Consider the following 12,163-nt stretch of genomic DNA (forward strand, 5'->3'; position numbering starts at 1 on the left):
GCATTTTCAAGCACCCAATCGATCCAATAATTGAACAGAGTGAGAGAGAGGACACATCCTTGTTTTGCTCCAAACTCAACCAGAAATTCTTTGGTTTCTTCGCCATAGATTCCAAATTGGCTCACTGAAGCGTCATAGTATGCCTTCATCAGTTCAACAAACTTCAGTGGCATTCCGTCATTCTCTAGGATCTTCCATACTTTCTGGCAAGTGACAGAGTTGAAGGCAGCAATGAAGTCCAGGAACATCAAGATCAGGGGCAGGTTGTTTCTTTCAAACTGCTGGATAATGAGGCGAAAGACGAAGATATTATCAGTACACTCTCTACCTGGTCAAAAGCCGGCTTGATTTCCTTGAGTTCTTTCCTCCCTTGCCCCTTTGAAGCGGTTCAAGAGTATGATCCCGAATATTTTGACGGCAATGTCTATGAGACTTATTCCGTGGTAGTTTTTGCATTCGGTTTTGTCTCCTTTCTTATAGAAAGGGAGGATGACTGATGTCTTCCAGTCTTTTAGAAAAGTGTTGGTCCTCCACACTTCTTCGAGAATGCCATGGAGCTGTTCAACAGTGACCTCAGGGCATTGTTTGTATAATTCCGGGGGGAGGCCGTCTTCACCTGGGGCTTGGTGGCTTTTTAGGGTTTTGATCGCTTTTAGTATTTCGGCTGTGGTCGGTGTATCCAGCTCAATATCGTAAGGCTCTTTAGAGACGGAAGGTAGGGAGGCCTCATGAGCAGATGAAGGGGATGGGTTCAGGAGGAGCTGAAAGTGATCCTTCCATCTTGCTGAACGTTCCTTCTGACAACTAATGATTTTTCCTGATCTGTTTTTAATTATTTTCGACACAGCAGCTTTCTTACCAACGGATTCCTTCAGGATCTGGTAAAGCTTGCGGGTGTCATGTAAGCATGCTGCTTTCTCTAATGACTCGGCAGCATCTTCCCACATTTGGCGGCGGTCTAGCCGAACAGAGCGTTTTACCTGTCTGCGTAACTCCTTTGTTTCTTCTTTAAGGCCTCCCATCTTTTGTCTTTGCTCACTGACTATTGACAGGGTTCTAGCGGTTATCCAGTGTTGTCGTTTGATTTTTGCTCGGCCTAGAATCTCATCGGCAGTCTCTGTCATCACGGTTTTAAAGGGCTCCCATCTCTTATTGGGGGTTAGGTTTTCATCAGAGCTGAGGGCGTCAAACTGGTTAGTTAGTCCCAAATTGAGGGCCTGCCGCACTTCTTTGTCTTGAAGTTTACCGATATTGAAGCCGACCTTGGACTTGTTTTTTCTTCGAATTGCAAGACGTAGCAAAATTTTTGCTGCGACGAGCCTGTGGTCAGATCCAGACTGTGAGCCAGAGTCCACGCCGTTGTAAGAGCGAGAGTCCTGCACGGAGCTTCTCCAGCGCTGGCGTACGAGAATGAAGTCAATTTGGGCCTTATTGACACCGTCATTTGAATACCAAGTTAAGAGGTGGCTAGGTTTGTGTTGAAATATTCCGGAATAAACAAAGTGGAACTGATGTAGTGTTTCTGGAGCCGTTATAACTATAGAGCCAGAACTGGAGATTCTGGTCTCAGAAATGCAGAGTGTGTCTATGTTGTACTTCTCTATCTTATGGACAAGAAAAGCTTGTGTGGCTTCTTGTTTAGTGGATCTTACATTCCAGCATCCAACATTTGTTCTGATTTTGCCTGTTTAATGACTGTGGTAGGTTTTCCTAGATTTATGGCGTTGAAAAGATTTTTCGACTTCGCCGCCATATTCAAAGTCGCGTCGCTTGCCGGGAACGCCGTAGTATGGTTGGCTAGTTTACTTCTCGACACCCGCGCCAATACGGGGGCCGCGTCGCTTGCCGGGAACGCCGTAGCTGTTACAACTTTTCTTTTAGGTCTCAAATCCATCAATGTTTCTTGGGAATAGAGTTGACTGCAAGGTCCCCAGTCTTGCGGGTCACCTGGAGCGCGTTGGCCACCAAATGGCTCGGCGTGGAGCTCAGTGGTGTTTACACCCTTCCACCGCTTTGAGGTGCGCTGCCGGATTTCCTCTGCTGCCCAGGGACGGAAGATCGAGCCTTATTGCCTGTAACTACCATCACCGCCATGGAGGTATACAGGCTTAGCTTGACCTTTGACTCCCACCTAGAATCAGCAGGGGCTTTAGGAAGGGGCTAACATGTCACCAGAGACAATGGGAACACAGTAGCTGTAACAAAAAAATAAGCCTGGCTAACCATCTCAGGACTCAATATAATAATGCAAGATATAACATTAAATTGTTCAATAGTGATTACAATAAAAAATGTTGGAATAAAGCACATCAGAGGTTTGCCATATTTTGTCACTAACAGAATCTTTTAAATACTACTACTTTCACAATTGACTGAAGCACCCAAGTCACCTGATGCCAACACAGTTGTGCATGCTTCTCGTCCACCCCATCCTATTCAAAGCTTCAAATAATGAAGTTTGAACTTAAATTAAATCATTCATTATAAGCTCTTCCTATGACTTCCAGGGATGACGTGCTTATTGTTTGGCCCCAGACAGATGGCAAAAATAGAGAATCTAGCAAAAAAGTTCAGATATCACCCAGTGGACAAATTATTGACCACAAGGTGTGAACTGGTTAGATACATACATAAATCCAATTATTTTTTTCAACAAAAAGTTACTCAGCACAATCATATGGCCTGTAAAATTGGAAAATCACAAAATAAAAATTACATATATTAAACTATGAAACAATTAAGCACATAAAATTCAAAAACATGTACTGACAAAAATAGAAAGAGAACAAAAAAAAGAAAAAGCAACAAAAAACGAAAGAAAGAAAAGAAAAAGTAACAGAATAGAAGAGAGTTCATTCACAAAAGACAAAATATACACATGATATATATTGTGTATGATGTCATATTTGAATAACTCTTCATGGGGTCATCCCCTACTACAGTGGCTCTCAAACTTCAAACTCAAACTTTGTGTCAATACATGACACAACTTCATTATGTAAATAAATGACAATTATAGCATCTACGTCATCAATATAACCCCTATATTACTCATATAACATCCATTATTAGTATGTTGACTAATAAAACAAAATTAAATTTTCTAAATAAAAGACACAACATGAGAACTAGGTTTAATAGCATTGGATGACAATTAATCACGTGTAAGCAGTTTAAATAGTTGACGAAATATTTAACATAGTAATGGGTCTATACTCATTGCAAAGATTAAAAAGTTTAGCTAACTTTATCATGGGTATTGGTTTACTTCACAAAATTTTTGGCACTATTCTAGAAAAGAAAATCAATTTATAAAACAAGCTTGGGTGTTTAATTAGAAAATCATTACTAAAATCAAGAGCCCCCCCCCCCTGCACATAGGGCTAGCCACCATCAGTACCTATACTGAATTTCATTTGAAACTAAATTATAACCTTACTTCACGTCACAACAACTTCACTTAATATAAGGGACTAGAAATTGAAATTAAGCTTTTCAACATGTTCTTTACTAAGATTGAAAAAGGTTGGAAATTAAACTATAGGAAATCAGCCATCAGGAAAAAAAAATTCCAAAGCACATAAATGAAAAAAACTAACTATTATAAATTAAATTTACCCTTTAAAACCAACAACCAGATACTTTAATGTACCAAATTAATGGCAGCCCAAGAAACAGGAGGAAGTGTATTCCATACACTTGAAGAAGCAACCAGAGAGCTAAAATTAGACAGAACGCCGAGAATGGCAACGACTCTTACATTATCACTGCATGTTTTCATATATTGCAAAACATGCTCTTATTTTTTTTATTTAATTTATTATATTAATGATTTTTTTTTATGTTTAGCTATATGATAGCCATCTTGTGCATGAAGTGGAAGTTTGCTCTGAATTGTCTTTACCTCCTGGATTCAGAATGCCAGAAGAGCCACTAGAAGAGGACACAGTTCATGTCTCTGCTGTAAGTAAAGTATATTATTTCAGTACATATTTTTTGATGAGATGCTGTGTTTGGTCTCCTTTAGTCCAGGACTTTTAGCTCAAAAAAGGGTCGAACCGGGACAAAATTGTAATATAAACGAAAATGGTACCAAAATGATCAGAAAAAAATTCTGTAAGACATACTAAAAGTCCCCATAACTCCGAGTGTGGCGAGTATCTAAGTGAGTATCTAGATGCTGACTATCTATGTGAAGACTGCTGTAACGAAAGCAGAAAACTCCAAAACAATAGTTCTTGGCAATGACACTGACCTTCTGACTCTACTCTTGTATCACCTCTCACCTAATGCAAAAACACTTTACTTCAAATCGTCAACAACCGCAAAAGAAATGATAATACGGTTCTGGTGCTTCAACGAAGTGCAAAAAAATGGGTGAAGTATCCAGGCTGCTTCTGGTAGGGCACGCACTCTTGCGATGTGACACGACCTAACAAGTTTTCAGACTTAGAAAGCAAGCTGTGCCACCACTTTTGAAGAAGAGCGAAGTGTTCAGAAAAAATGCTAAGTGTTTCTGGATGAATCATCGTCCAGAGATGAAATTGTGAAAGCTGGTGAATATCTTCTCCTCAGTTTGTATAAAGCACGACCAAACAAAGATCTCACTAAGCTGCAACACCAAATTTTATTGGAAAAAGTTTCTTCGTCTAATGCTATGGTGTTTACTAAGCCTGAAAGGCTTCCGCCAATCCGAGCTGCAGTTTCATTCCACTCCCAGCGAGTGCGCCTCCAGGTATCCTGTTGGAAAGGGGAACCAGCTGACTTCAACCCGGTCTACTAGGGTTGGGTCCTCAAAGACCATAAATATTTACCTGTGATGACCGATTTGTTGCCCGCACCTCAGACTCTTTCGAGTGTTTTGAGATGCGACTGTAAGACAGGCTGCGAGAACTCGCGATGTAGCTGCAAGAAAAATGAATTAGCGTGTACGTTTGCGTGCGGAGAATGTCAGGGAATCCACTGTTTTGAACAGGGACAACGAGATTGTCGAAGTCGACGAGCTCGACTAGTAATATCAATGCTATGTTTTTCAAGTCAACCATACTGCCTTAAAAAGTGCACATTTTACCTGTAGTTACTTAAGTTCTTTTTTTAGTTTTTTTATTCAGTGATTTTGCCTTCTAAAGTGCAAATTTCACCCATAATAGCTGAAGTTTTATACTGTAATCACTACTAAGCGGTTGTTAAATGAGGTAGTTTTAACTTACGAACAGGTGATCCGACCTTAATAAAATTAGACATTTAGAAGGATATCATGTCTCAGTGCTCTTATAAGCACAAGTCCAATAAGCACAAAGCTCTTATAAGCTCTTATAAGCACAAGGAAAAATAAGCACAAGTCCTAGATACGTGATTGACATAACCAAAACGGATACTTTTTCTTTGGAGGAGTTGGGAAGGGAGGGTTAATTCTGATAAATTAGAAAAATGAGGTATTTTTAACTTGCAAAAGGGTGATCGGATCGTAATGAAATTTGAAGTTTGGAAGGATATAGTGTCTCAGAGCGCTTAATTTAAATCCCGACCAGATCCGGTGGCATTGAGGGGAGTTAGGGGGGGATCCTAAAATCTTGGAAAACGCTTAGAGTGGAGGGATAGGGATGAATCTTGGTAGGCAAATAAGCACAAGTCCTAGATGCGTGATTGAGATAACTGGAACGGACCCGATCTCTTTGGGGGAGTTGGGGGGAGGGTTGATTCTGAAATTTAGTTAAAAAGAGGTATTTTTAACTTACGATGGAGTGATCGGATCTTAATGAAATTTCGTTTTTAGAAGGACCTCGTAACTCAGACCTTTTATTTTCAATCCCAACAAGATCCAGTGTCGTTGGGAGGTGGGGGGAGGCGACCAGAAACCTTGGAAAACGCTTAAAGCGGAGAGAGATCAGGATGAAACTTGGTCAGGAAGAATAAGCACAAGTCCAAGATACTTGACTGACATAACCGGACCAGATCCACTTTCTTTGGTTGAGATAGGGGAGGGGGGAGTGATTCAGAAAAATTAGAAAAAATGAGGTATTTGTAACTTACAAATGGGTGATCAGATCTTAATGAAATTCGAAATTTAGAAGGATCTTGTGCTTTAGAATCCCAACCAGATCCGATCACATTGAGGGGAAGTGGGAGGGGAAAGCAGAATTCTTGGAAAACGTTAAAATCGACGCATATTACGAGTGGGTGATCGGATCAAAATGAAACGATATATCAAATTTCATTAAGATTAGATCACCCTTTTGTAAGTTATATATACCTCATTTTTCCCAATTTTTCCAAATTACCCCCCAAACTCCCCCAAAGAGAGTGAATCCAGTCCGGTTATGCTAGTCACGTATCTTGGACTTGTGTTTATTCTTCTCACCAGGTTTCATCCTGATCTCTCCACTCTAAGCGTTTTCCGATATTTCCAGTCCCCCCAACTCCCCCCAATAACACTGGATCCGGTCGGGATTCAAAATCAGAGATCTGAGTTACGAGGTCCTTCCAAATATGAAATTTCATTCAGATCTGATCACTTCTTCGTAAGTTAAAAATTTCTCATTTTTTCTAATTTTTCAGAGCTAATCCTCCATCCCAACTCCCCCAAAGAGAACGAACCTGTTCCAGTTATTTCAATCACGTATCTAGGACTTTCGCTTATTTTTCCCAACAAGTTTTATCCCGATCCCTCCACTCTAAGTATTTTCCGACATTTTAGGCCCCCCTCCCCAACTCGCCCCAATGTCACCGGATCCGCACGGGATTTAGAAACGATATCTTTCCAAACTTCAAATTTCATTAAGATCCGATCACCTATTTGTAAGTTAAAAATACCTCATTTTTCGAATTTATTTTCTGATTTAACCGTCCCCCACTCCTCCCCAGATGGTCAAATCAGGGAAACGACAATTTCTAATTTAATTAGGTCTGGTTCCTAATATGCCTGCCAAATCTCATCGTCCTAGCTCACCTGGAAGAGCCTAAACTAGCAAAGCTGGGAGAGACAGACTGACCAACCGGTAGTATTTGTGATAGCTATATGTTACTTGGTAGATACCAAGTGCCATAAAACAAAGTATTTGCAATGGAAATGCATGAAAAGTATTACAAAATATAGAGTGTAGGGGGCAATTTTTTTCCATTTAAATACCAAAAAGGACATTTTCAGTGAAAGAAAGGTTTTGTTTTCTAATTGAAACCTATAACTTAATAAAATTTCTTTGGACCCAGCTTGTAATGTTTTTTATTTAGAAACATTGTTTGGTTTGAATTAGCGTTCGACCCTTTGGGGCTTGTGACAGCAATTATTTGCAATTCATATCTTATCATTTTCCTATTTTCAGTTGTGTCAATATACAGGATTTGGGGGGGGGGGATTTGTTGTTCTAAACAAAAATTAGATCCTTTCCTGGGGTCGGTGGTGCCCGGGAAAAAAAAATAAGTACATTGCCCCCTTCCCAACTCAAATATAAGCATAAAAATCTGAATCAAAATAAAACATCCCTTATAATCCATGAAACATCCAACCGTGGTGCCCACCAAGCCACAACGCATAGGACAACTATCCCGGTTATCAGGAATCCTCGTCGTCCAAAATTTACAGTTTTTCTTTTCATTTTGTATGTAAATTTTGTATGAGATATTTTAAATTTTTGTTTTTATTTGATTTTTTTAAATTATGTTTTGATTTAATTTTTGTATGCTCGTTTTGTACGAGATAAAAATAAATTTACGCCTAAGAAAAACATCCTAAAATATATATTCCTTGTCCCTCTACCATTACTGCTATTTCGGCGTCTGCGCCCCCCTCTCCTGGAGAACTTTCTGCAAGCGCCCGAGCATTTTGCTTTTGCGACCTGATGCTTTTGATTTTTACAGCTGGAACAGCTCAAGGTCAAAGGTAAACTATCAAGTGAGCTAGTGTCTGCTGTATTCGAAGCTTTGTCAACAAGTAAAGAAGAAGTTAAAAAATTGGAAGATGACAATATGAGGTTGCTGAGAGATTTAGAAGGTGAAGAGCAAATATATTTTTTATCTGAAGCTTTAACAAGAAGTCAAGATAAAGTAAAAAATTGAAAGATGATAAGATGAAGTTGCTGAAAGCTCCAAAAAGGAGGGTAGCTTCGATAGACATTGGGTAAGATGGATTTTCATTTTTTTGTATTTTTGAGTAATTTTATTTTTCTTGTAATTCTTTTCACATCAAAAGCCCATCAAAAGCGATAGCAAAATTTTCGTATTTGTCAGGATATTGGCTGTATTCATGTGCATAGGTAGGGAAAAAATATATGTACTATCTTTTCAAACTGATTCAGTGGTGCTTATTGTAAAATTTACTATCGTAAATAAAATTTAAATTTTTAAAATTACTTTTTTACTAATTTAATTTTAAAATTAAATTAGTAAATAAAAATTTACTATCGTAGTTAAGCTTACTTAACAAACATCTATATTCGTATGTTTTTATTACGTATGCGAGAGGGTTCGCCCACTCGTCAATACCTCGCTCTTTACACTAAAGCTTAAATTTTGTCCCCTGAATCAAAAAGGCCGTAGAATAAATAGTCGAAATTACGAAAAATACTTCAGCGTAAAGAGTGAGGTATAGGTAGGAGGTGAACCCCTTATATGCGTAATATTTTCTGTTCGTTTTAAGTTTTAATGCTGCTCCTTACTTTCAGTGGAAAAAACTTTTGTATATTTATTTTTTGATTGTTTTTTTTTTAATTATGCTAGAAAATGCTGTGTCCCCTTCATGGAACTCTTCTTCCCCCATGAAAAATTCCTCCATGGAAAGTTTCCCCCACGTAACCCCCTCTTCTCAATTCCTCCTCCCCACCAAAAAATCCCTCTGAAAACGTCTGTACACTTCCCAATAACCATTACTTTATGCAAACCCTGGTCAAATTTTGTAAATTGCAGCCCCTCCCAAGGCGACTGTGGAGGAGTAGGCATGCTGGCCACCAATACGCCGCTTGAATCCAAACTAATTTTGACTGTTATCCTCAATTTCTTTTACAAAAGGTAGCAAAACATACTCAAAAACTTTGCTCAAAACATACTCAAGAAGCATTGTTTCGCTATCTCGTGAAGTTCTAATTGTCTGTAGAACTTCTTTAATTTTTTATATGTTTTTTTAGACAGGGTAAAGAGTCATTCTTTAGCAAATCTTCTGCTGCTGTTAGAAAGGAAACTGCTTCTACTTCAGATGAAACTTCTTCTGATGTTCAAACTCCTCAATTGGTGGAGTCAGGTCCGAGCAAATCTTCGTCCCAGAGCTCTCTTCAAAAGTTGAAGACAGGGGTGTCAAAAGGTGAACCTTTGAAAGAAAAGGTGAACTTCTCTCTCTCTCTCTCTCGCTCTCTCTCGCTCTCTCTCTCTCTCTTTCTCTCTCTTTCTCTCTCTTTCTCTCTCTCTGTCTCTCTCGTGACGGCGATAAAAAGAGGAAAGTAATAAGATCATAATAAATTTAAATAACATAAACACAGAATGATTGTAATTTCTTCTCGTTTATATAAGAAGGTATAATGTTATGGGCGAGGGCATTACTATGTATATATATATATATATATATATATATATATATATATATATATATATATATATATATATATATATATATATATATATATATATATATATACTAGCTGTTGGTGGGGCGCATCGCGCCCCCCCGCGCGCGTAAGTCGTTACGCGCCATATTAGTTATGCGCCATTGTAGTTGTGTCCCACCTGTGAATATAGATAGATTTATATATGTGTTTCAAACTACGCAAAAATTGCGAATAAACAACATTCTTGGCTTTCCCATTGTCTGTGCATATGCAAAGCCGTATGTACTAATAATGACGTCATATACAAACGCTCTTTTTACAAACAAACAAACATGCATCCACATAACTCGTTTTTATATAGATAGATACAATACAAATTAACTGCGTAAAACTTGCGAATAAACAACATTCTTCGCTGTCCAATTGTCGCTGCATATAAATACATTGTCAGGTTTACCGACCCTCGAACATGCAACGTACAATTGTCCATGGGAAAAACAATCAGGATTAAGATCTATACCACATTTTTCTAATGATTGACCTTGAGCTTTGTTAATGGTGATTGCAAATACTAATCGAATTGGGAATTGCAATCTTTTAAATTGAAAAAGCAGATCCGTTGGAATCATGGGAATGCGAGGAATAAGAACAGCCTCACCCTCATAAGGCCCTGTCAAGATTGTGGCCTCTATTAGGTTTTCCATTGTTTTTTTTTACGGCAAGTCGCGTGCCATTGCAAAGCTTTGGTGGGTTGATATTTCTTAAAAGTATTATTGGTACGCCTATTTTTAGTTGTAGCACGTGTGGTGGAAACCCTGAAGGATCTATGGAATTTAAAAATTCAGATGGATAATTAACCGCTTCATTTGGTTCCAAAACTGTGTCGACTGACTTGTAAAGGACTGCCTGGTCTCGAATCTTGTTCAAAACAATATTGTTGATTTCGTGGACGTCTATATTTTTGGGTGCGAGAATCGCTCTTTCACGTAGCCATTTATTATTTTTATAATTTTTTAGAATATTCGGAAATACTTTTTCAATCAATTCATTTTTGGACGTCACTAAATTACAGAAATCAGCAGGTAGTTGTATACGTCCTGAAATTGAGTCTACTGTTTGACCAGTCATCGTTTTGCAATCGGACACGCATATTTGTAGTTAATTTTAATATTTTTACGTGTGCCTATAAATTAGAATTTTTTAGGCAAGCATTCATTTCGTCTGCAGGAGTTAAACTACGTAAAAATTGCGAATATACAACATTCTTGGCTTTCCCATTGTCTCTGCATATACAAAGCCGTATGTACTAATAATGACATCATATGCAAACGCTCTTTTTACAAACAAACAAACATGCATACATACAACTCGTTTTTATATAGATAGATAGATAGATAAAATACAAATTAACTGCGTAAAACTTGCGAATATACAACATTCTTCGCTGTCCAATTGTCGCTGCATATAAATAGATTGTCAGGTTTACCGACCCTCGAACATGCAACGTACAATTGTCAATGGGAAAAACAATCAGTATTAAGATCTATACCACATTTTTCTAATGATTGACCTTGAGCTTTGTTAATGGTGATTGCAAATGCTAATCGAATCGGGAATTGCAATCTTTTAAATTGAAAAGAAAGATCCGTTGGAATCTTGGGAATGCGAGGAATAAGAACAGCCTCACCCTCAAAAGGCCCTGTCAAGATTGTGGCCTCTATTAGGTTTTCCATTGTTTTTTTTACGGCAGGTCGAGTGCCATAGCAAAGCTTTGGTAGGTTTATATTTCTTAAAAGTATTATTGGTAGGCCTATTTTTAGTTGTAGCACGTGTGGTGGAAACCCTGAGAATAATATCTCGAGGTAAAAACTGATCACCGACCATAACGATGGCCACTTCGTCGATAGTTGGAGCATTGTATCTACGCACATGTTGGCCAGGAGGCGTTTTGTCAGCGGAAATAACAATTTTATGCGTATAAGTAGGCATCAAATCGATGGCTGTTTTGAACAGACGCACTAAATTATTATTTTCGTGGAAAAGATGTTGTAATTGGGAAACGATTGTCCTTTCAATGTTGGGAGAAATTTCGCAACGTGCATTCAATTCAGAATTTCTATCACTGATGAAGTACAATTGTAAAAATTTATGATTCTCGCCTGAGAATGGTAGAAGAGACCCTGCTCTATGATAAATTTGCCCTTTTACTTTGAAAGTAGACATAAATTGATCTGGATTTTCAATTTGGGCTCCAAACGACGTCATTTGGAAACATGAGTTGTATTTTCTGATTCATTTATATTCCTTATGTCCCGGTGTCCCGGTCGTCATTTATATCCCCCTGTTTTATATCCCGCTTATTTTTCAGTTTTTTCCTTTTTTTAGTTTTTTTTAGTTTTTTAGATGATTTTTTTTTTAGTTTTTTACCTTTTTTTCTTTTTAGTTTTTATTGGTTTTTACCTTTTTTTAGCTTTTTATCTTTTTTATTTTTTTTTATTTTTATTTTTAATTTTATTAGTATTCTTTTTCTCTTCTATTTTTCATTTTTTCTTTTTTTTTAGTTTTTTTTAGTTTTTAGTTTTTTAAGTTTTTTCCTTTTTTTAGTTTCTTTAGTTTTTTTAGTTTTTCGG

General features: G+C 37.8%; 2 protein-coding genes across 5 annotated transcripts in view; one reads left to right on the forward strand and one right to left on the reverse strand.

Annotated features, from left to right (window-relative positions):
- Positions 1 to 332: 332 nt before the first annotated feature.
- LOC136042877 (uncharacterized) lies at positions 333 to 1,753 on the reverse strand. Its single transcript, XM_065727806.1, has 2 exons — positions 1,653 to 1,753; positions 333 to 1,551 (listed from the first exon to the last, which is right to left on the reverse strand). Exons 1-2 carry the CDS (start codon positions 1,751 to 1,753, stop codon positions 333 to 335), a joined length of 1,320 nt encoding a protein of 439 aa, XP_065583878.1.
- A 619-nt stretch (positions 1,754 to 2,372) lies between these two features.
- The window catches only part of LOC136042876 (uncharacterized), an 11,363-nt gene continuing 1,572 nt past the window's right edge, over positions 2,373 to 12,163 (forward strand). The window contains exons 1-4 of one of the 4 annotated variants that reach the window (XR_010621469.1): positions 2,373 to 2,607; positions 3,850 to 3,963; positions 7,858 to 8,116; positions 9,120 to 9,312. Coding sequence is in view for 1 of the 4 variants with exons in the window: in XM_065727805.1 (XP_065583877.1) it covers positions 2,497 to 2,607; positions 3,850 to 3,963; positions 7,858 to 8,055 (423 nt within the window). In the remaining 3 variants the exon portion in view is untranslated. Of the gene's footprint in view, positions 2,608 to 3,849; positions 3,964 to 7,857; positions 9,565 to 12,163 lie in introns of those variants that run through there. The other 3 variants (XR_010621468.1, XR_010621470.1, XM_065727805.1) reach the window with 3 other exon arrangements.

This window comes from Artemia franciscana, unplaced genomic scaffold (assembly GCF_032884065.1).
Source record: "Artemia franciscana unplaced genomic scaffold, ASM3288406v1 Scaffold_2301, whole genome shotgun sequence".
In the NCBI taxonomy this organism is placed as follows: domain Eukaryota; kingdom Metazoa; phylum Arthropoda; class Branchiopoda; order Anostraca; family Artemiidae; genus Artemia; species Artemia franciscana.